The sequence below is a fragment of the Ambystoma mexicanum genome, chromosome 14 (genome assembly GCF_040938575.1).
Source record: "Ambystoma mexicanum isolate Mex_15411 chromosome 14, UKY_AmexF1_1, whole genome shotgun sequence".
NCBI lineage: Eukaryota > Metazoa > Chordata > Amphibia > Caudata > Ambystomatidae > Ambystoma > Ambystoma mexicanum.
In genome coordinates, this window is record NC_090940.1 from 612,984,045 (window position 1) to 613,009,514 (window position 25,470).

Consider the following 25,470-nt stretch of genomic DNA (forward strand, 5'->3'; position numbering starts at 1 on the left):
TCTATGGAGGTAAGGACAAAAGCCAAGCTATTAAGCCCACCACAAACGGGCAATCAGTCCATAGTGAAGAGATAGATTAGAATATAAGTACAGACTGTAACTAATGACAGACTACGACAAATCATTAGGCATTAGCCCGTGAGAACAAATGCAAGTGAACCGCATGTAAAAGAGGAATTGGAGGCTTTAGAACACTGCACGAGTGCAGCAACACATACAGGTAGGGATTAGCTGTACAATAAGGTCCACAATATATATTAAGAGCGAGTACAATAATGTAATACTAAAAACTCAAACAAGTGAGAAACGTGGACCAGGTTATTGCAACGTGTAACTGGTTTCAAGGAAAAAATGCATACCTTCCAATGGAAACACGCAATGATCATCTCGCCGCTGCTGTGCGAGCGAAGTGACTGAGCTTCCCAAACTACAGCGTCGTCTTGGTAACCCCGCGCATGGAGAGGAAAGGCAGGATGCCTCTCTGGAGGTGGAGCTGGAAGAGGCACTTCTTAGTAAGGTCCATGATGTGAGGGATGAAGGAGAGAGCAGAATCGTAGATGACCCCAAGGTATTGGCCTCGCAGGATGATGGGGGTAGATTGCCCAAAGAGGGTGGATAGAGGGTAAGGGGAAAAGAGGGCACAGTTATGATATGATATGATATGATATGGCATTTGTAACGCGCCTATACACAAGTGTTTCAAGGCGCGAAATTACCTTATATTACCTTGGCAACGCTGCACTCGTTGGTGCCCACACCAAGATGGACGTCGCTTTGGTGCTCTCGCGTGCATGCGCGGGGTTACCAAGACGACGCTGTAGTTTGGGAAGCTCAGTCACTTCGCTCGCACAGCAGCAGCGAGATGATCATTGCGTGTTCGCATTGGAAGGTATGCATTTTTTTCAATGATGGAAGACTGATGGGTCTCGTAAAAATACAGCTTTATTCAAACAACAAATCCAAGCAGGGACAGCATACACGCATTTCATCTCAGAGATCTCACATTTCAAACAATTGGAAGCTAGTTTTGATACAAAAATATGCCAGAAATGACATCACATTACACTATCAGTTTACAAAACCTATGGTGAAATGGGTTCAGTTAATGGTTTAGGCTACATATAGAATGTTTAGGTGTTCGTCACTTCATTGGTTAAAATATATCTGAGGGCTAGACCTAGACCCATCCTACTACATATACGATTTCTAATACATCGTTATAATGTCAGTTAATTGGTTAGTCTCCTCCATTGTATGCAGTGTAGCACAGGGACTTCTTATTGGTTGGCCTCTAGCTTACCATCCTTGGACACTCTGGCAGGGCGTCAAGATATGATTGAAACACAAGTGGGGGAAGAGACTTCCATGCTCTGCCATATTTCCAATTAAAGAACACTCCTAATCATCTCAAGGCGATGAGGCCTTCCATATCCTTTGATCTTGGCCTTGTGGGCCATCTGGTGTCTGTGTGAATACTGAGGGAGTTCTGCATGCGTCCTATCTGTGTTTGGCTCATAATGAATAGCCAGTGTTTCTTGCATCTGGATCATGTGCTAGGGTGCTGTGTTTGAGAGTGGATTCCTTTATTAATTAAAGTTGTAGCTAATTCTAATGTACATGCTGTGTTCTTTGTGGCCACTTGTGGCACTAGTCAGTTACTTTCTGTAAAGTCTTTTGGCTTGCCCATCTCGTGCACCTGGACATCAATGGTTGTTTGTGCTCTTATTAAAATGGATTAACTGGGGAGTCTGCAGCTTCTCGTCCTTGGATCTGTTATCTCGGCCCTGAGTGCCGTTAATCCATTACTCCCTTCCTAGTTTCTGACCTTGGCTCTAATCAGGAACTATTGTCTGAGCTCTGCACAAGCTTCTAGAATAAATGTGTTTTTTGTAAATTCAGCATCTTGGGTTCTGAGGCCTTGTTAATACTGAGACCTGCTGCGGCCTCTGCATTTAGAAAAATGGCTGCGCCTTGGTTTATTCGACGCCATGTTGTGCCCTGCATCTCTTACATGTTAATGGTTTTAGGAACTAAATATATATGTGCGTATGTTCTTCATGCCTAAGTGCAAATATTCTTCATGTCTGAGTGCATGTGTGCTTCATGTCTATGTGCTCTTCATGTCTATATGTACTTGTGTCTGATGCGTGTGCTTTGTGTGCATGTGTATAGTCATCTAGGTATTCTATATCTATGTATACAATAACAACTGCCACCCTACCGGCCACACCATCTATTCTATTCATACTGGCAGCTTCACGGCCTTAGTTTGTTTCGTCTTTTACGCCTAGACTCTTGGGGTGGTAGAGATGTCTCAGCTGCTATTGTTTCTCACCTGGAGAATATTGCCAAAGGGCAGGGAAAGGAATTGGTACTTGCATGGACATCTGAGTAGGGTCGGTGGGTATTACCTGCATATTCATCTGCCCCATTACATAAACATGCCACAGAAATAGGGTTAGTGTGTGAGCACTCATAGACACAGGGAGTAGAAACAGGGCTGGAGCGGCAGCAGACATATATCTGTGTCATAGAAATGAGACTGGCGCGGGAGCACTTATAGACAGGGTATAGACATGGGTCTTCTATGGCAGTGTTCATTACACTTGGGTGGGGGTTCAATCTAATATTTCAATTGATTTTCTCTGTCAGACCCGAATATGTTTCTCATTTTCTTTTCCCCACTCACCAAGATATCTGACTCCCTGCAAGACCCTAATTCCCGTTACTTTCACCCCCTGAGTTCTAACTCCCCTTTAGACCCTGATTCCTCTCCGTTTCACTGTCCACTTCCTCTCCTAAGTAGACTATATGCACCCCCCAAGGTCTCTTTAGGACCACTCCCAGAGGGGATTCAGTAGTTATGTGCATGGTACAAGAAACGGACATGCCAAAACTCGAACCGTCTTCCATGTACTGTTCTTTTCTTCCCTCCCAAGCCCCCTCTTTTTCTCGCTCTTCTTCTCACAGTCGTTCTTACCCCCCACATTCTTGACTCTCTTTACTCCTTGTCTCACCTGTTCTCTTCTTCTTTCCTTTACCGCCCTTCCTCTCTCTTTTCCACCTCAGAGCTTCGACATTGGCTTTTAGGGAAACATTGACGCAATAACTTCATGATTCCACCCCACCCGTCTGATACCAAATTCTCCCTCTCTTGTCCCCTCGTTCTCGCTCCTGCTCCCAGCGCCTTCCCCTGAACCCTAGTTCCCTAACTCCTTGCTTTTCTCCCGCACCCTATCGGAAGCAGCTTCAGGCAAACACAAGCATGACTTATTGACCACATTTTCTAGGCGTAAACTAAGATGGCGGAAGGAGAACATTGTCGCTTTTAAATGGATATCAAACTACACAAAAGAGGCAACAACTCCTGCAATGACTCAGGACAGGATTTCCTATTGTTTGGTGTTGTCATCCACATCAACCCTGAGGCCTGCGGGCTTGTGGTGCACTGTATAAGAATTTTAATTAAATAAATAAATAAATAAATAAACCCCCAGCTTAAAAGGGAGAGCCCAAGAAGCCTGGAGGATACCATCAGCCCACTCCTAACCTTTTGCAGGATAACCAAGTTCTCGCAACAGACTACCACTCACTCCCTTCTTTTCTGAAAGGAAGCAGATCTTTGCATCACATGGTAAAGTGGTCCGAGGAGATGGCCTGATCCCCGGTTCGGCAATTAGAAGCTGGAGGAGTCTGGCATAATTCTAAGAATGATCATCCCAACTATTTGGAGGATAAGCAATCTCCATGGCCCACATCTGAGAACAGAAAATTACTTAGATACCATGGCATAAACCATCACCTTCTAAGCAATACAATGTTGCGTACTGGCTGGGAGGATGTGACGGGGAACTCCGATACCTAGTCTTTCAGTCACCTCAAGCTTCTAACATACCCTGTTTGTGTGCTGGGGCAGACTGTGCCGAGCTGGTGAGGCGACAGCGACATGTCGCAGAAGGTGGCGGGTGGTTAATGAGGGGTGCAAAAGACAGCTGTGCACTGCACATGCATGGCACGGTGTTACAGAGCTTACGGGGATGCCAGAGAGTAGAGCCGCAGAGTTGTATATACCCCCGGCCACATAGTGAAGAAAGGCACGCCTCCAACACGTTATGCCGCTCACTGGTCTACCTTATCATTGCGCAGGCCATGCTCATTTGATTGGCTTAGTGCTTCTCAACTTTTTCTGTGGTGAAGAAGAGTGGTGGCCCTTGGTTGGGTTGGATTTTCCTAAGCCTTTTATCGCTGGCCGGGAGTGTTTGTGCATGGCTGTGGGTTCTTCAGTTTGGGAAATGGTGGAATGTGAATTTGAGTGAGATGTCGCTGTGGTGAACTGTGAGTGTGCCCCCGCGGTTGAGCTCAGGTTGTGTTCTGATTTGTACTTCCCGTCATTGTCCAAAGTTGACATCCCATGAGAAGCCACACGGGGTTCACTACGGGTGGAAGGATAGCGCGTCGCTTTTCCGCTCAGCGAGGGCACAGAGCGGCAGCCACTGTTGGACTCCTGATCCTGGTACCAGGAGTTCAGGGGCGTGGCAGAGAAATGGTGCGGGCTTCTGGAGTCCTGTGAGTGGCTCTCCTGCACCTTTGGACCCTGCGACATCACCATGGAGGCGTGCGGCGTGATGGCCTCCACGGCTTTCTTGAAGGTCTTCAGCACGCGCTCACTCTTATGCTTCTCCTTCTTCTGCCGGGACTCTTCCCTCCGGATGCGCCGTCGCTGATCCCGCATCATCTGCTTGCGGGTGTCCACCAGGCCCCTAAGCGTTCAGGAGACAGAGGGGAAGAGCGGAGAGCAGGAATGAAAGAGAGAGAGTCAATTAGGACATTATTCTGCCATCATGGCCCATGCGGTCACCACAGAGTCTGAACAGCCATTGGGCAGCAGGTAGGTGCATTCCATGCCCATTGGTTCAGGTGAGTTCTTATAGCAATATATAAAGGCTGGTGCCCTTTACACCTTTCAGTTTATATTAACGAATAAAAAAGAACGAAAAACAATTACAGAGAAACAATTTGGTTGAAAAAAATACTGATATTATTTTTCAACCAAATATGATATGATAGGTTATTTATAACGCGCTTAATACTCTTGGTTTCTGAGCGCGGACCCGGGGATCGAACCTGTGGTGCTCTGTCTCGTCTTGCTTCAAAGGTGAGCACGTTGCCCCTGAGCTATCCTCCCGAGAAAATAGTTCCTCTTTAATAGTTTTTTGTAAATTTGTATTATATGGGGTGGGGTAAGGGGTTAAAACGGGTGGGGAGGGGATTGTGGAGGGGTTATTAATATAAGGAAACGGGGAGCTTGGGGGTGGGACAGCATTTTCTCAACCAAATTGCTTCACTGTAAATGTTTTTGTTATTTGTTATTTTCGTTTTCCTTCAAATCAAATAGATCACATGATACCATATGACTGAAGAGGTTGGGATATAAGAATACTTTGATACACAAGCTCCAAAGTTGACACGCTGAACCCCCATACTTGAGTTTTATGTAGGAAATAACACAGTAATGACAGAGAAACCTAGAAGATATTACATATTGAAAAATGTGTCAAACTTTTCATAAGGGACAGTCATACCCAGACGTGAAAGGCTCCATCAGTCACACAAGCAAGACTCACAGGCTGCGGCCGGGGGCTCTGAGCTTTATTCTCTACACTGCCCTGAACCTCCGTGTCAAGTCCATCGAGTCCTTGTGCCGGCTATATCTCTGAGCTGATATTGGCTGGGGTCTGATGAGCGCTCTCTTCCTATGGCCCATCTTTGTAGGAACTGGTTTGTAGAGAAGGAAGAAAACAAGTGTCAGAGATGCCATTGGATGTTCTGGAGCGACCGGGACCCCCCCTACCTTCTCTTCCCACTCTCTGCATGTCGATTCCTGTTACCCTGGAAGCATAGCTCACCACCCAGAAGCCCACTTCAAGCAGGCCCAAGGACTTTGGCCTGAGGAATGGAGAGGAATGTACAATAACCAATTAACACCCAAGATGCATAACCCGGTGGAGATGTCATGCATCGTCCAGGTCATGCATCGTCCAGGGCATGCATCTTCCAGGTCATGCATCTTCCAGTCTGCAAAAGTAAGCAGGGCTAGAGGTTTAAGTTCCTCTCCTAGCCTAGCGTCCCCGATTCTTCCCCAGGGTCACCAGTCCTTCAGGGGCACTAAACCTTTGGGCAACCTCCCAATGTGCCAGTTAACCAGTCTGCTTGTACTCCCAACTATTTTCACAATGAGCACAGTGTAATTGGCAAATGGCTATCAAGTCATGTCATGGGGCTCAATACAGGTCCTCCGGTATCCGTCGGTATTACCAGGATATTAAGGATGGCAGAGAGGCCGGTAAAGTCCCATTTCCATGGAGTCCTAGAGGACTAGAGGACTCCATGGGATGGTGATGCCGCAATCCCAGGCCCCGGTGATGCCGGTGCCTGTGATTGCGGCCATTGTCTGCCGGTAGGGGCCTGAGCTACTGGAAGGTCAGGCCTGCCAGTAGATCACAGCCCCTACTGGCAGACTTGTAGTTTGCTGGCCTGGAAAGGTGCCGGTATATATTATTACCGGCACCTTAATTCCGGACCGGCCAACTCTTAATGAGACCCATAGACTTTATGCTCCCCAGGTGGAGGAGGCCTGAATCAAGCGAAGCATGTAAGGCTCCCAAGACTCACTAGACCCCTCACCAAAGGAGTATTCCAAAGATCCAAAATACTTAATGATCCTTAGACGCTGCGTTTCTTTGATGTCACCCCAGCCTAAGAAGCACTTACCTTTGTACTCAAGTTAGAATATTGTGACTTGCGTAGCATGGGGGCCACTCACATCGAAACTGTGGGTCAGGGTCAGAGAGTTCTGAGGCCAGACTCCAGTATCTGGGACACAACCTATGCCTTGAACCAGCCTGGGATGTAAGAGACTAAAATACCTGAAAGCTTTAGGAGACAATAGAAATTCAGCCACCAGGATTAGACCTGCAATTGGCTGCTGCGCAGATAGAAACAACGCTATCATAGAAACAGAAAGCACTGTACACAGTTAGGAGAAAGGAGCTGTGATTCAAGTGAAAGACGAGCGATTTGTAGCGCTTGCATGTACAGATACAAGCGAAAGGTACAAAGAGAGCCGGCTGGGGTGGCATTATAAACAGGTTAGTCCCATGCTCAAAGGGAAGCAAACCCAGGACAGGACATGTGGCAGAAAAGATGGGGAACGTAGAAACTGAGGGTCGCCTTAACAGGAGGCAAGAATACTAAAACAAACCAAATTCCTCACACAACCAAGAATCAACCGAAATATGAGTCACAAGGAGATTGCCTGGAACGGCGTGCCATCTGATTGTAGAAATGAAGCAAGCCGGCTTCCTGATTGGTCAATCAGGAAGGTAATATGAGAAAGTAGGGAAAACAAGAAAGCTCTAATACAAACGGGCGGCATTCCTCTCATTATTCATAGCCCCTTAAAAGATGGCGAGAAAGCCAAAATATTTAGGCCACCAGAGAGAGAACTGGGAACCTAGAAGACAAATGAAATGGTGCCCAGTGGCCTTACAGGGGTCCAGAGTTAAGACTCTATAGCACGTCCATCCCTGAATACATAGCATGGCTTAGGAAAGATAAACATGACCCCACAGGAAAAAAACACACATATGTACCATTGGACATACACCGCCAATCGAATTCTAAAAATGGCACCCCCATCTCAGCCACCAAATTACTACGATAAATGCTAACACTGCTCTTAACTGGTTTTATAGACATTCAAATATACAGTTGCAGCCAGTCCCCAACAACCTCTAAGAAAACTGTAGAAAGTCTTGCCAGCAGCTCACCACCCAGAAACAGACATCAACACAGCCGTCAACTATGTCACAATCTCTGAAGACACAGCCTAACTGACTGCACTGACCTCCCCAGCGGCTTGTGATGAGAATCTGTGTAGATAGATAGACTGCACACAAATCATTAAAGGAACAACCGGCTCAAGATGCTGTACGCACAGACCTAGAAAATAAACAAAGGATGAATGTGGACCGCTCATAATTACGGGACAGCATTTCATCGTTCATCTCAGCTCATCTAGGTCCGAAAATCCAACAAAACAGGAAGATACATAAGAATCCACGCTGTAGGTAAGGACAGCAGAAGTAGGAATAACCTTAAACTATGCAGACAAGTTTCAACATGGAGAAGGCATTGCACAAATAACTCAACCGCTGTTACGGGTTGCTCAACCTGCATACTGGTGCTTCTCCAAGTACCCAGGAACCAGTGTAGACAACAGCATCTGGAAGCACAGCCAGCATAAGATACTGCAGACCGAGGAACGGCCAATGAACTGAGGAACAACCAATAGACGATCACCCGGAACAAATTCACAACATTGACAACGTTCCCTGTAGACTCAACCTATAAGAAGTCAATAAAATGGCAGAGCCCAGGTGAGCCAAACCCCAAAACATTCACCAGGAAGAAAGAACAATCCACTGAAGGCCTAAAACAAAGACAACAAACTGAGGAAACCAAGTGAACAACAACCCTGATGGCGCAACTTGCACACGCTGCTCCAAAATGAACTGCCCGGAAAAACGCTCAACTTGGAGACAATGCAAGCGGAAAATCAGCATTATTTACTTTGGTTTCGGCCAGAGCCATAAAAAGTCCACACATGTTTGAAATACATTCAAACATATAAAAAGAAGTGCCACAGGCATTATGTACAGATCAATTTGTGCAAAATATGCAGTACGCAAATGCGTAAAAATACAGATGGATCTCAAATAGCAACTTAAAAATTCATATAGTTGACGTAAGAGACGTCTCCTTCGAAGCATTGATCCATGTGGAACTTTGCATGATGGGAAACTGCACATTAAACAGCCAAATAAACTGCACACATGTACGGACCTCATACAAGAATTTCATCACATAGAAATGATGACTTCTAGGCAGTGACATCTAAATAGTAATATCGATAAGTACAATAAAAAACCTAAAAATACAAAGCAATGAATAATAAACATCGGATACAATCTTTACACAAAATAAAATACAGCAATGGGAGATTAAAAGGGCAGGCAAAAACTGACTATAATAAAATAAATTCTGCTGCAGTCATTAAACTGGCAAAATCACAGTTTGGGAGGTTACGTGTCTTTATACCGAGAAGTTGTATACCAAATGCCCATATATCGAAACTTATATCTTGAAAACCTTAATATTGAATGCATTTATTTTTTATTTATTGGGGTGGTCCCCCCAAACCCATGTTTCCCACCCCTAAAAACCCATGCCGACCATTTCCCAAAAAATGTAACCCTTTATCCCACACTAAATATATTCGATATATGGGTTTTCAAGATAAATGTTTAGATATATAGGGGATTCGATATAAACACTGTATACCAGTTCGGGACTTTAATATCAAAGATCTCCTGCCCCATGCCTTGGATAAAAAGCGGCAGACAGGGCAAACTGCCAGGCTGTCGATGAATTACAACACAATCTTTCCAGCCTCATTTGTTGTTCGAACCTGTCTAACGAGAAATAAGGGCTTCAAAAAACGAACCTTCAAATCCCTATAACCCTCACACATTAAAAGAAAATGTCTGATCATTTCAAATGCTGCCCCCCAGGCTGGGCAGACCGTCTCCCCTCCATTTCCCCACTTGCTCGTTCAGCTTCTAACAGCTAAAATTCCCGGCCGTAGTTGGATGAATAACTTGGGCTTCACAGCATCTACGTAAGCTTCGTAGTGGAAAGTAGATCTTGCGATCCCAATATGCCCCGGCTCTTGGATTTTGGATCATATCATCCATAAGGTTCCACTCTGCCTTTTCCTTCAATACTTTTTCAATACGGCCCTCAATTAAGAGGGTATTTGCTCTGGTTCTGCCCACAGAACCTCCAGCCCCAAGTTTGCCAGTTGAGCCCCTGATAGGTTAAAACCAGTGGAGCGAGGTACCTCCTGGCTGGTTCAATAAATCCAGCACCGCTATTCACTAGGCTTTCAACTTCAACCGACCACAACCTTAATGAGTAAAAAAGAGGTTTCAAACTAGGTGACCAATCTGTTCGCTCTAAATTTTATTCTAAAAAGACCTCCAAACTTGGAGCACTTCTTTGCAGCCCTAATACCAGTACAATACATTTCATTTCAGCTGTTACCAGTGAACCACAATCTGCATGCCCCCAGAGCTCTGCCCCAAAACAATGCAGCTTGCCTGGCCTGCAACCTATAGGCCTCCAAGAGCACCCAGACAGGTCCGCACCCATGAATTTGGCTGAACCTATATAACAGCCCAGAGGATCTCTTTAAAGGCAAGGTTGATTTGCCTATATAGAAGGTCCACCTACAATTATCTGTTGCCTTTAAGCCCAGAAAATCAAAGGTATTCACATGTTCAATTGTTTCTCTCTAAACACCATGCCCTTTGTTTTGCTAACCTTTACAGTAAGCCCATTCTCTCTTTGCAGAGCCCAGTGAAGCGAGCCAGCTGCACCCCGAGCTCGCCCGGTGTAAGGGACATCAAGACTGCAACCTCAGCAAATAAAAGTATCTGGATTTGATTCCCTGCTAACGAGGGGGTATCAGAGGGAATAGCTGACAATTCCTCACAGACCCCATTAATAAAAAGGCAGAACAGTTTGGGGGCAAGAACACAACCTTGCCTAACTCCCATCTCTACCCCAAATGGTTCGGTTGTGGTCCTGTCCGGATCCCACCTAACCATGGACGTGTTATTCAGGTAAAGTCCTTGAGCTGAGTGGCCCTTAGTAACCGTGGTGGTATATCTAAAACCTCCAGGGCCTTCCAGCGTCTAGCCCTTGTGACTCTGTAAAAGGCGAGCTGAAAATACACCCCACCGAAGACAATTCACCCAAACACAAAGTGTAGAAAGCACCCCTAAACAAGCAATGTGCCCTGAAAGCTCAGCCTGTAGAAAAGTAAGCCAAAATGAACGATCCACATGAACTACACCCCCTAAACGCGTAATCTGGGGAGACATATTGTATCGCAAACAGTTTGCTACTCACTAAACACTCAATCAGCAAACAGCACTTTATATCCAACCGAACATGAGCCCTCAATCTGCAGTGTGCACTCCAACAACCTCTGCCCGGTCATCCTGCAGAAATTCCACCCAAACTGAAGAAAGGGTCCTAGCAAGACTATCGGTAGGAATGCACTTGTTGTGGCGAGAATTAGACTAAAGCCCCTTTTTAACGAGGGATGGACCACATGCACTGGGTGGGAGGAGGGAGGAGTGAGGAATGGGAGGGGCTTGGGCAGGAAGGGGACAGTGAATGTATGGAAATAAAAGAGATCAGACACGACTCCAAGTGGCTCCCGTGTCGTATGTTAGTGTGGAAGAAGAGCCCAACACCTGGCGATGAAGGGCAACGTCCCACGCCGTGTGACAGCATAGAACCTGCTGCCGGCATCGGAATATGGAGGCAGTGCGGACCGGAGAGAGAACTGCCACTCAGCGTTACTAGAGAAGCACAAGACGACACTGGCAAGCGTAGTTGGACCAAGAAGGAAGCTGGCGAGGAGTGCTGGCAGACCCAGCCAGTGTGCGAGGAGGGACACGTCGACCAAAAAACGAGCCAGCGAGGAGGGACTGACCTAGTCACAGAGGAAGCGGGCGAGTAAAAAAGAGAGGATGAGGTGCACACTCTGGTTCACAGTCATGTTCACCTGCTTCAACACAGTTTGTCTTCTCCTCCAGACGTTTTCTTGACTCAGTCATCAGGGAGGCTGTTTTCCTTTTCAGGTGTGTCGGATTAATTTTCATTAAAGTCTCTAAGGATTCTGGTAGCTGTAGTTGCACAATTATTTCAATGCAGTTGGCCAGGGACCAACTCTCCTCCATAGCACAAATCTTACCCTTGATAGGGGGAGGGGGAAAGCCATCAATATGTCTCTCCTTAGTAGGGCATGATGACCACGATGCTGCTGCCTCTGATACCCGGGATTTCTGTAATCATTGTGAGAAAAAGAGAGGGTGAGGAGCGCACTCTGGTGCCCAGTCATGTTTACCTGCTTCAACACAGTTTCAGAGCGCGCGCCTCATCTCCATTTTCTATAGTGTTCCAAGAGTCCCGGGCTCAAGAGGCAGCAGCACCACGGTCAACATGCCTTACTATGGAGAGTCATAAACATGGTTTTCCGCCTCCCCCTATCAAGGGTAAGATTTGTGCTTTGGAGGAGAGTTGGTTCCTAGTCACCTGCATTGAAGAAATTGTGCGACTACATGTACCAGAATCCTTAGAGACTTTACTGAGAATTAACCAGACACACCTGAAAAGCAAAAGGAAAAACAGCCTCTCTGATAATTGAAAGAGTCAAGAAAACGTTTAGAGGAGAGGACTAACAGTTGCTTTAGCAGGTAAATCTGACTGGGAACAAGAGTGCGCGCCTTACCTCCATTTTCTGATGCTGGCGAGTAAGGAGGACCACACCGCTGTGGTGGCATTGCAGCAGTATGCCAAGGTGCAAGAAAGAGGCCCGCTGACTGAACGGAGCTGACGGAGGAGGCCAAATACCAGCGCGAGCGAGGAAGAGGCGCCCATCACATACCAGCGGTAAGGAGGTCCACTGCAGAGTAGCACATGCAAAGAGAGCAGAGGCTGGGGGGAGAACGGAATGCACACCATCCAGGTTGGGTGCTACAAGCAACAAGTGCACCGGTGTAACCCATACAATAAGAAAATAAATAAACACAGCCAGCCTGCCACAGTCACGAGACGAACGCTTGAACAAGCCTAAACAATCAACATAAATAACCATACCCGCCACAATGTCAGAAGGAGCGCAATCAGCCGCAAGTGTAGGAGTAGATGCCCAAGTTGCAATCAGGGCAGGACCTGCATCTAGGGCAACATTCCTACGGCGCCCCAACCCATTTATGCTACAACCACATCATGACCAAGGTCAAAGATGGGAATAATGGATGGAGGAGTTTGAGGACTTTATGAGGGCCATAGTGAACCGAGATTCATCCAACAAAATAGCAATTGTTGCCAATCTTGCTGGGGAAGAAATCAAAGGAATCATGAAAACAATCCCAACACAAGAGAGGACCAACTACCAATTCTTAATCTCTGCCATCAACAGGAAACTAATAATCCCCCCCACAGAGACTATGAGAGGTACACATTCAATCAATGTGCACAACTACCACATGAAACAATAGGAAAATTCATCCTCCGGCTTCAGAAAGAAATTACCTACTGTGACTTAGCCAACTTCAACGACGATATAGCAATCAGACTCGGGGTGATAGAAGGGTGCACTTCCTCACAGTTCAGCAAGCACCTATTGAAAACAAAACTCCCACTACAAGAAATCTTGGACCTAGCAAGGATATACGAAAGGGTGTACGTGCAGGCGGCAGCCATGGAGAACCCAAAGAAAGGCGAGATCATAGCGGCAGTGGCCACCGGGCCTACAAGGATAACCTGCTACCTAGGTCCGCCAGGCAGACAAGAACATCGGAGCCCGCACCGCCGAACCCAAGAAGAGAAGTAATGCTACAGGTGTGGATTTGAGTTCCCCCACAGGGGCCAGTGCTCAGCCATAGGACAAATGTGCATGAGGTGGGGACAAGAGAACCACTTCCAGGCGATGTGCAGGGAAAAATCACCACTGCTTGCCACATACAGGCTGACTCCACTGTCGCCTCTATCAGGAGACCCGAACAGCTGAAAGGGCCCGGTCAAAGACTATACCAGGACTGACACACCCCAAAAACATTTCAAGAAAGAAACGCACTGTCAAGCCCCACTCAACAAGGATTCATAAGGGTGGTTGAAGATCTCAACATTGAACATCCAGCACGGTACTCCAATGCATATGACTATGCGCGCAACACACCAACAGACTATGCTCCTGACCAAGGACACAATCAAGAATATGACAGAAACGCATATTCAACACCATACTACGGTCATGACCCCTATGAGAACCTACTACCAATCGAAGGACTTCACCAAGCAGATGACCAATACTGCGCCTACGACACACACAGCAAGGAATGCGCCAGACTCATCAGTGACACATTGGACGATAGCACGGCGCCAAAAGTCCAAAAGTGGCAGTCCAAATAGGAGACCTAAGCAACCGTTTATCATAGGCACTGGGGAGACGGTCAACGTCATGAATGAGGGCACTTATTCAACCATAGCAATCGCCTGCCCACTGTAGCCATCTCAGTCCTGCATATTCCAGTGGGGAGCAGCCCACCCACACCAATCCAAAGGACAATTTTGATGCAACTTGCTCCACTGAGGGCGAAGAGTGCCCACCACTATTCACGTCATCGACAGCCCAACGACTAGGATATGCCTCCTCAGCTACCGGACTGCCAGAGCCCTGACCTTGATTGACATCCAATACGACCCACCTGAAGTCATACAAAGCTTACCCTCAGGGGCCCATATATTGAGCTCAATATCATGCCGAGAGCTGGACACTGAAGAACTTAAATCCACCTACCTGAAACTATTCGAAGGGGTGGGCATGCTAAAAGATACTGTGATATCCCTCCATATCAACCGAAGAGTGTGCCCAGCGCCCCAGCACCCCCGCCGAGTTGGCTTCCACCTACAAACCCAGGTCACACATGAACAATGATATCATCGAGAGGGTAGACGGCCCCAGACCATGGGTGTCCCCTCTAGTAGCAGTACCAAAGGAAAACGGCTGCCTGCGCCTCTGTGTGGACATGTGCATTCCAAACACTGCAATCCCGAGAGAGAGACACCCAGGACCCAACATCGAGGACATGCTAGTGAGGCTCAACCAGGCCACCCGCTTCTCTAAACTAGACTTAAACCAAGGATACCACCAGCTAGTGTTTGACCCTGCCTCCACACCGATCACCACCATCGCAATGCATGAAGGACTGTTCAACTACAAGCGGCTCAACTTCAGGATATCCTCTGCCGTGGAAATATTTCAAGAGACAATTCACAGACTGATATCCCCGGGGCTCAACACCCTTAACTATAGCGACGACATTTTGGTCTTTGGAATCACTCAAGAACAACATCACACTGCACTGAAGTTAGTCTGTAACATCCTTCACAAGACCGGACTCACCCCCAACAGCCCAAAATGTGCCATCAACAGACGAAGCCTATGCTTCTTTGGACATATTTTTTCAGACCAGGGCATCACCGCCTACCCCGACAAAATCAGCGCCATTGTCGGCCTAGCCGCCCCCACCAGAGTAGCAGAACTATGACATTCCTAGGGATGACTGGATACTGTGCACGCTACCTGCCGAACTATGCCACCCTCATGGACCCCCTACAGAGACTACTCAAGAAAGATGCCCCATTCCAATGGATCGTACACTGTCAAGAAGCATTCAGCACCATCAAGGAAGAATTTGCCAACAACCGTCAACTTGCCTACTTGAATCCGGAGTGGGAAACAGAACTCACCGTTGACGCCAGCCCTGTTGGCCTGGGTGCCATACTTGCCCAGACTGGCCCCAATGAACCGCACAAGAGCACAATAGTTGCGTATGCTAGCAGAGCCTTGTCGCCCACAGAGCAAGCGTACTCACAAGCCGAACGAGAAAGCCTTGCAGCAGTATGGGTGGGTGAAAAGTTCCATCACTTCATTATTGGCAGAGGGTTCACCCTCATTACAGGCCACCAGGCACTATTCTCCCTATTTGGCAACCTCAAAACCAAAATGCCCCGCGCATCGAACGGTGGGAATCCGACTCCAAGAGTATGATTATCAGATCATGCACGGGGGTGATGCTAACCCAGCAGACTACCTGTCCAGGCATCCAGAAGGAAACACAGAGGACTCCATGAGACAAGAAGCAGAAGACTACATCTCATACCTACACTCAACGCCCCCCCATCAAGACAGAGGCATTTGCCAGCAAAAGCAGTGCCGACCACACGATATAGGCGGCAATATGCCTCACCAAAACAAACAAATGGAAGCACCTCAACGCAGAACAGTTCGGGAACGGGGAAGCAGACAAAAAAGATCTGCACAGGATGGCGAAAAATACAGAACAAACTTGCCACAACAGACCAAGGAATATTGCTACGAGGAAACCGCCTAGTTGTCCCCAAAGGCCTGAGGAAAGCACTAGTGACCATAGCCCATGAAGGTCACCGGGGGGCCGCAAACACAAAAACTACACTGAGGAATCGAGTGTGGTACCAGTACATGGATGCAATCATAGAAGACACCCTGATCCACTGCATACCCTGACAGAAGAAAATGGTGGACAGTCCCCCATGTCCACTCCAAATGGCACCACTACCGCATCGACCCTGGCAAAGAATGGCCATGGACTTTTACGGCCCATTCGAAGAAGGAGGACAGCTCCTTGCCATAATAGACGAATACTCACGATTCCCACTAATAAAACATGTACAATCCACATTGTTGCCCCATGTCCTAGGAGTGATCAACAAACTCTTCAGTGAATTCCTAACATCGTAAAGACCGACAACGGTCCGCCAGTCCAAGGACATGACTTTCACAGATTCACCACCCATCTGGGCTCCCGCCACCAGAGAATCGCCCCACTATGGCCACAAGCCAATGGCATGGTGGACCGATTTATGGCCACCATCAAATCAACCTGACAGAAGGCCACCACCGATCAAACATCGTTTCCCCAAGCAACTTTTCAAATGCTAAGGAGTTACAAAAATTCAAGACACAAAGCAATGGGGCGGACGCCCCTAGAGCCTATGGTAAAGTACAAACCACGAACCCGCCTTCCACAACTAGAAGATTACACACCAGAGCAGGATGCAGAAATTCGAGAAAAGGACGCAGAAAAGAAAAGAAAGGCAAAGGAATGGGCAGACCGAAAGAGGAGTGCGAAAGAACCTCAACTCCTAGTCAGTGAGGTTGTCCTAGTAAGACAAAGACAGCAAAGAAAGACCGATGCGAGATACAGCCCGAGCCACTCCTAGATACCGAGGTGAAAGGCCTAAAGGTCATGGCGACAGGAGATGGGGGTGAGATACCCCAGAACGCCTCCTTCTTCTGCAAACCATACCTGGACGAGCTAGAACCGATGGAAGAGATAGCAAATCAGGAAGAGGGGCCTAGAGCTGAAGAAACAAGCGACCCACCGTGCATGAAGGAGTCTGGGGAGACTTGCGAATCACCAGGTCATCCACAGCGAGTCACACGGAAACCCTTGTGCCTCATAGAACAGATATAATGGCAAACCTCAAGGGGGAGGTGTTGTGGTGAGAATTAGACTAAAGCCCCTTTAAGAGGGACGGACCACACACACGGGGCGGGAGGAGGGAGGAAAGGGAGGGGACAGAGAATTTATGGAAATAAAGGAGATTAGACACGACTCCGGGTGGCTCTCATGTAGTATTTTGGAGATGAAGAAGGGCCCAACAGCACTGCACATTGTGCATTCCAACAACCTCTAATAGTTATCCTTAAGAACGTACACCCAACTGAAGAAAAGCGCAGAGCGACACAACCTGCAGGAAGACATTGTACGTTGTGCATTCCAACAACGCCTGAAGTCTCAGCCTGCAGAAATTAGGATGTCACTAAACTTCACTAGCAAATACAAAGCAAATACAAAGCTGGTGTTGGAAAAACGAATTCCCTCCAGCATTGCAACATCCTCCGAGGGCACAACCCACAGAGCTGCTGAGATAAAAACCCAACTGCAAAACAGCAACAGGCTGAAGACGAGATCATCTAACTCTAAACACAACATTCACAGCCAGCATTTCCAACCTGGATATCAATAACATGTGCTGTTTTTAGTCTGTAACCTAAAAGTCTTCAAGTCCAATCCCTTTACAAGCCAAATACACTCCATCCTTCCAGAATATTCACACAGAATATATTCGAGCACAGTTAAATGGGAGTTACTCATATAGCCGTGCGCTATCCTGAAAACCTGGTCTGACTGGAGGCACCACGCTGCTGCCATCCTGGGCCGTGCCTGGGTCCAGAGACCTGTGTACAAGGCACCTGTATGTTTATTGCTTACCTATAATCCACAACCCCCGTGCCGTCCTTGTCCAGCTTCTCCACAAGCTCTTCAATCTGGGACCGGTCCAGGGAGATATTGGATTGTTGCTAGGGAAAGAGAGAAACCGAGCGCTGCTCATTAGATGTTTGATGATGGAAGCACCAACGGCATTGAGGGAGTCTGGCATTTCACCCTCCAGTTCTCTGACGTTCCCTTAACCAGGTTTGTTCAACTCTGGGCCTCAAGGACTAGAATCCTGACGGGATTTCAGGATATCCCTCTTTAATATTCACGAGGAACAATTTGCAGACATATAGAATCATTGTATGCAAATGTATCTCATGAATATTAAAGAGAGGCATCCTGAAAACCCGACATGGATCCGGCCCTCGAGGCCTGGAGTTGGACAATCCTGCCTTAAACCATTAACTGGGTAGATGCACCCACTGCCCCCAAACTTGTCTCGCGGAACACACAGTATACAGCCTGTCCTTAATGTTCTTTTTTTAAATCATGCTTTGTTTCACTGATTTCAAATATCATTGGTGCCCCATTCAAAAAGTATTAAGAACTTTGCTGCATCTGTGAGACATAATATGCCTAGGAGATCCTATAGCGCACAAGGAAAAATGGCACAGAACGTGGCCAATGCAGACGCCATATTGCCGTTCTCTGGTTGTGGGAGTTACATACATGTATAGTTCTATGCAGTTCTTATTAGTGCCAGTTGGACTGTTTTTAAGTGCTTCTAGTAGTTACAGACAGGCCTACCGAAGCACATCCTTCCCAGTGGCGGAGGCAGCTTTTGGTGCCAGTGGGGGACGGTGGATAATAGGGCACCAATGGGAGACTGGAGGGCACACTTGGCACCAGGGCAGAAACAGGGGGGCGATCGCCCCCCCTTGATCCCGCCCTGGCTCTGCCGCTGCCTTCAACCACTAGCCAATTAGACATTCACTGAGGAACCCGATCCCACTAACCAGATAAGATCCTGCTGTTCACTCTCCTTAGAACCCAGGTGAAATAACTCATGCCCCCGCTGGGACGTTGGTAGTCATACCTCTGGACTGCAAGAGTCCACCACCAGATCCCTTGCGACTGCTTGAATCTTTTCTAGCCCTTCTGGAGTCTCAGGAATCCCAACATTGTTTGCCTGCAATTGTGTCTCTTATTCTCACCTTCCCCTTCTGTAATTGTTTCGTTCCCTCTGGGGTTCTCTAGGCCCCTCTCTTCATGTCCCTCTCTTGTACCCTGAAGTGTATAGCCTTGCATGCCTGGAATGCTGCAAGCGACCAATCGAAATCAATATATACAGTAAGGGCTTTATCATTACTAATTAACAAGGCTATCAATCACCACCTACAAATTGCCAGACAAATGCCCTGCAGGGGAAATGGCTGCAGAGTGCAATATATGACATACATAAGAGTAAGAGTGTGCTCCAAAGTAGCAGGCTCACACATGACCGGGAAGACATAGGTGGGTGGTCTGGATTAGGCTTGGAAATGACCTAGAATGGCCATTATCCGATGACGTAGATCTCCGCTGTGCACCAGCTCCAGTTTTGTGGATTTTCATTTATAGCGTCAAAGGGCAGGTTAAATTCTGGTCTTGTAGCCGATGGTCCTCGTACACCCACCCTGCCGCCCGTCCCATCCTTATTGCTGCGGAGGAATGAAACGGACAGTGCTCTCGCCCCCTCACCAGCATAGCTCTCCGGAAATCTTCCACCGGGATGCTCATGGACCCATCCTTGTCCATGTTCTTGAAGAAGTCCCACATGCGCAGTTTGCGTTCGTCCAGGTAATTCTGAGGGTATAAAGAAGAAAAGGCTTTGGTTAAAGAGCAAGATTTGCATTCTGCACAATCGGGGAGAAAAGACCTGCTGTGCATGGTCACTCCTTCCCCAGAGCAAGCCTTGATTACGAGAAACTTAAGATGCTACCCCAACAGGTCGGGGCGAAGAAAAAGTCAGCAGGGCTCATATAGTCAATTCCCAGGTCAACCTCTGCCTGACCCTGTCCTAGTTGGATCAGCCTCGGAGAGGACCCGCCTCTTATGAAATCTTCAGATGTACCTATGGGGATTATGCTTCTAAGCAATGACTCATGAAGACACTCACTCATTTCCCTTTCCTCAGTGGCTCTTCCTCAGAAAACAGGCAAGAAATGAAGGCAGGTTCCAGCCATCTATGCTGAAAAGGTACTTGACAGTAACCTCCATAACTATACTCTTTTTACACTGACAAATACGCCTACAAATCTGGATTCCCCTAAGAACACCGGATGGCCACCAACCCAACAACCCACCCCCTGTACAGTAGCCCCCTCCACCCTCTCTAGGATGGACCCTGAGCATCACCATTTTGAGTGTCTTGCTAGGCTTCTGGTTAGATTGTGACTAGTAAGAAGCCAGTCATTGCTCTCAAAAGAAGGGACATCTCACTCAAGAGCAGGTATTTGCCGAACATGCAATACTGGTCATGTAATGCCTGGATTATGCTGGTAATCCCCATTACATCAACTCTACAGCACCATTTTATTCAAATTCTGAGGTGTCCTCCTGCGCCAGAACTTTCTGAAAATGTTTACCTTCCTCCCTTATCTGCCTCAGCTCCTGCACTAGGTCAACCCTGATGGACTGATAAAAGCATTTGGACCTGTGGGTATCAGGTGGGTGCAGGGGGCGGGGGGCAAACAGAGCAAGGCGTCTTGGGAGTAGAGCTGTAATCTTTAGGATTTCCAATGTAATCTAGGCATGACTTCTCAACGCCCCTGCCATGTCACCTTTTTGGATTGTGAAGATGTACCATAGATGCGGGCGCAACAGGTTGCAAAGTCAGACCGGCCCAACAGAGCCGTGCTCAGAACAGAAGCTCCTGCCCCCAGAGATTGGAATGGTATAATGATGCCCCTCAAACGTCTGCGAGTGGCACCCCAATTGCCTCCACCAATGATGCTGCAATCCCCCTAGTGAAGTGCCCCTCAGTGATCGGGGCAGAGGGACCTCATTGTTAGTCCAATCCACCTATTGAAAGAACACACAGTGGGTTTCCTTTCCTCCTATTTTCAGAAAGTATCGAGAGGCTTTTGAAGGATTCAGTGCTGGGCAGATAGGTTAGAAGTGGTCTCCTGACATCTAGCAGAGCCACAGAAATATCCGCACCTCAAACTTTAGGTGCTCCTTGAGCTGGAAAAACATTTTTGTTTTTTTAACTTTACTGTGCATTTGGTTATTTATAAGAAAAACCTTAAGCCCTACAAATTTAAAAGATTACAACCATCATAAAATAAGATAGAATTTACAGATGATACATTATTATAAAACCATTCAATTTTTTATTCCAACAACTTTAGTACTTCTCCCCAGACATGGAAGGCTGTTGCTGTGACGACCGTGGATTTGCCTCCAATCAATGTCGGCCGGAATTGATCCAATTCTATCTGATCGAAGTCCCTTAGAAATGAACTGTACCTTCTCTAATATGGAGACTTTAGAAGCGGGCCTGCGATTAACAAGTGCCGAATTGTCTCCACCTCTTTGTTACAGAGTCGACACACTCCATCTGTAAGTGGAATATCTCGCCCTGAACCTAGATACTCAAGGAGTGGCAATATATTTAGCCTGCGATATAAAGTAAAACGTTTCAGGTTCATGGCGCAGGGTGTTGTCAGATATATCCATGGCGTATCAAGAGCAAAGGCTCGGTCTGAATATTCTTTATATCGTTGTTTCATTGACAAATTTTCAATGCTCTTGATCCGATCCCATGACTTGATCTTTAGTCGTAGAGCAAGACGATTGACAATTTTTCGGAGTCGCTATATTGCTGTTTTTTCGTGCCACCACTAAATTCTTTCGTAGTGGTTTCGGTTCCATGTAATAATGTCCCTGCAAAAATGTCACCTGGCAAAAAAGTCGCCAAAAAATTGGAGTTTTTTGCAGGGACATTATTACATTTAACATGTGGGGGACACGCCCGCGCCACCCAAACCCCCTCTTTTTCCCCAAGAGGAGCGGGGTCACCCTCGCAACCCCTGCTCCCCTTGACCCCATATATATATGGTCACCATATCTAATGTCGCCACAACCTTTTCTCTGCGACATTATGTATGGCGACCATGGTTATGGGGACAATATTACCTGATAACGCAGTTTCATCAAGGGGTTAGATTTAACATTGGGTGATATTGTTTTGCAATACAGCAGGGACCTTTGCAGGCACAAGCAGGCCTGTAATGAGGTGAGTCCATACTCCAACCTCAAAGCTGCCGCTGGCACTGTAGCAGGGACGTTTATCGCGGTTCAGAATATTTTGCCCTCTGTCTTATCCAGCCACGCAGTATGTTTTTGAGGAAACAGGAGGAGCAGGCCGTTTAGTAAACTGGGCACTATACTTATTCGATAGAGTTCCAAAATGTCTTCAGTGTTTAACCTACTTTTCTAGCTATATAATGTTTTAATCGCCAGCCATTTTTTCCAAATTTGTGATATGTGGTCACTACTACACTAGTTTGAGGAGGGTTTCTTTTTAGAGGGAATCCCAGATAGCAGGATTGATCCACTATTTCCAGTACTTCCCGTTGAGTTTCCACTGAAAGCCCGTTTTTTTAGGCAGGCTATGTCTTGTGAGTACAAAGGCAGTGAATATGGCAAGGGACATGTGCACAGGATCACACAGTGAATAGCTTTGAGTCACACAACATGCACACAGGAACCAAGACACATGTACACTAAAACCCAGGATGTGCAAGTAGAGTGTGAAAACAATACAAATATATGAAAAGGGATGTAGGGTAAGCACTTAGAAGCTCCTTATGGTTACAAGGAAAGTCGGCAAACTCCTTACCCACTATGCTATTACAGATACTGACAGCGCTAAGCCCACATAGAGGGCAAGCAAGGACAGGATCTGTGAGCTGACACTCTGTGATGGTATTGAATAAGGTAACTTAAAAACAGTACTCACGAGGACGGGAAATACCACTTGAATGTCAGCAAAGCCCACAAACCCCCTTGATCAAACAGGGACCCAGAAAGGCTATAACAGCAATGGGAGGATAACTAAATACATAAGACTCAAGACAAGGGGCAAGTAGGAATCGTGATTACAGAATAGTGAGGAAAACATAGGCAACCACACCGGGGCTAGCTACAACAGCACACCACACCTAATAATCAATGGGAAATAAATGCAGAAGTGCAAGGGAAAACCTGGATTGGATTCCAAGAGAAAGTAAAGGAACAGGATCAGAGAAAACATCATTACAAAGGCAAACCTCCCCAACCCATCAAAGGAAAAAGGCAGGAAGCTAAATCTATAAAGAGGAAAGACTAAAGCATTAAGGTTTACAGCAGCAAAGGGCAAAGTCAAAGAAATATAGAACACAGGCAAACTAGGCTGAACCAAAAAGGAAAGCACTGACAAATGCTGCCTGCAAACAGAGGCAGACAGAAAGGGAATCTAGGAAGGAGAAATCAATTAAGCACATTAAATTCGAAATCCAGGGATAAGGAACAAGAAATAGAAACTAGGAAGTAGGCACAAAACTAAGAGCACGGAACAAGGACTGCGGGACCAGTCACAAACAGGAACACTGGATCAATGACCAGCGCTGGACTGAAGCAAACTGAGGCTTTAAAGCTGCTTAACGAGCACACGCCTCAGGTGTGCTGCTTGCTGCACCTGCAGCCACAGGTGTTGCCTATCCTCCGCCCAACCTTGTCCTGCAAGGGTGGAGATGAAGCGGTGGGCCAGGCATTCTGGGAAGCATAGTCATTTGACATCACCACTGACAAACTCCTCCCAATTATTCTGCCTCTTCTCAACAATATACCTTCGTCCTCAGACCCTACAGCTCTAGTTGATATTTTCAACCATTCAATACTAAAAGCTTTAAATACTATTGCCCCTCTAAAATTGCACAAACCTAAACCCCGACACCACACCTACGCAAGCTGCGCAAAGCCAAACAAAATGCTGAGGCACATCGGAGAAACTGCCCGTCCACAGCTAATAAAGCTCTACTAACCATAACCTCATCCAACCACAAAGAAGCCATCATCCTTGCTAAAAAAGATACGTACAATAAACGTTATCACTCAAGCCGAATCCAATACCAAAGAATTGTTCAAGATACTTAAAGAACTGGAATCCCCTATTGCCCCTACAGACAATTGTATCACAAATGCGCTCTGGTGCACCAATATTCAGAAGGCCCTCCTTGATAAAATATCGATGTTACAAACAAAAATCAATGCCAAAAAATGCAACTTACTTTTAGACCAAAAACTCAAACCTGCTGCACCCACCAGCACTACGCCCTTATTCTCATGCAAACCATTTAGCTTCTCACCCTTGTCAACATGGGAAGTAGAAAATATCATTAGGAAGCTCATACCTTCCAACTGTCACGGCGATTTATGCCCTGCACCTGTCATTAAAGCAGCTACACACGATCTCGCACCCTTTATCACCAACCTCATTAATGCTTCTTTCAAAACCGGTACGGTACCGGATAATCTAAAAGACACATGGGCCATTCCCTTAATCAAAAAACCTACACTTGACCCTGGGAACCCATCTAACTACAGGCCCATCACTACGGTGCCCTTCTTATGAAAAATACTAGATCGGGCTGCCTACCTCCAAATACAGGCTTATCTTGAAAATAACAAGCTTCTAGGACTCAGGCAATCAGGATTTAGACCCAGACACGTGACGGAAACTGCCCTGATTGACCTCATAACACAAATCCAAGACATAAAAGACAAGGGAAACTCTCCCTCTTACTTTTACTGGACCTTTCAGCAGCTTTTGATTTGGTCAATCATCAAACTCTCTGCCACCACCTAAAGACAGCTGCACACTTTTCTGACTCAGCTACATTATGGATTAAATATTTCCTTGCTAACAGAACCATGAGATTCTTCTCTCCTACAGCCTCCGCGGTAACTTGCGGGGTGCCCCAAGACTCATGTGTGTCCCGCTGTATAATGTCTTCACAAAGCCTCTCTTCGACATACTTGATCAACTGGGTGTCTCGTATAACAATTACACTGACGACACCCTATTGTTCCTATCACGGGAGAACATGCTTTAGATAACTCAGCTCTCAATGAAATCTATTCAGTAATCCAAGCTTGGATGGCGCAACACGGTTTGTGTTTCAATGACGAAAAAAACGAGTTGTTAATCCTGGGATCTCGCGCCAGGCTCAATAAGCTAGACCCCGCCTTTAAATCCTTCACAATTGATGGTAATACTATCAATGTATCCAATAACACAAACACTCTGGGTATATACCTCGACGCCACTGTATCCTTCTCTAGGAAAACTAATGCTGTGGTTGCAGCATCAGCTTATACCTGTAAACTAATCACTGCTTGCAGACCGTTCCTCACATCAGCTAACTGCATTACGCTTGCCAGAACCCTAGTCATGTCTAAAATTGACTATCGCAATGCCCTC

The 25,470-nt window shown here is 46.7% G+C and overlaps 1 protein-coding gene and 1 long non-coding RNA gene across 2 annotated transcripts in view; one reads left to right on the forward strand and one right to left on the reverse strand.

Moving 5' to 3' along the window:
- LOC138527369 (uncharacterized) overlaps window positions 1-25,470 on the forward strand; it is a 201,295-nt gene that overhangs the window by 147,264 nt on the left and 28,561 nt on the right. The gene's annotated exons all lie outside the window — the stretch shown is intronic.
- LRRC74A (leucine rich repeat containing 74A) overlaps window positions 5,633-25,470 on the reverse strand; it is a 148,196-nt gene continuing 128,358 nt past the window's right edge. The window contains exons 13-15 of the mRNA XM_069638444.1: window positions 19,704-19,808; window positions 18,018-18,106; window positions 5,633-5,775 (exon numbers count right to left, since the gene is read on the reverse strand). Of these exons, the coding sequence (XP_069494545.1) occupies window positions 5,754-5,775; window positions 18,018-18,106; window positions 19,704-19,808 (216 nt within the window). The 3' untranslated portion in view covers window positions 5,633-5,753. The remainder of the gene's footprint in view (window positions 5,776-18,017; window positions 18,107-19,703; window positions 19,809-25,470) is intronic.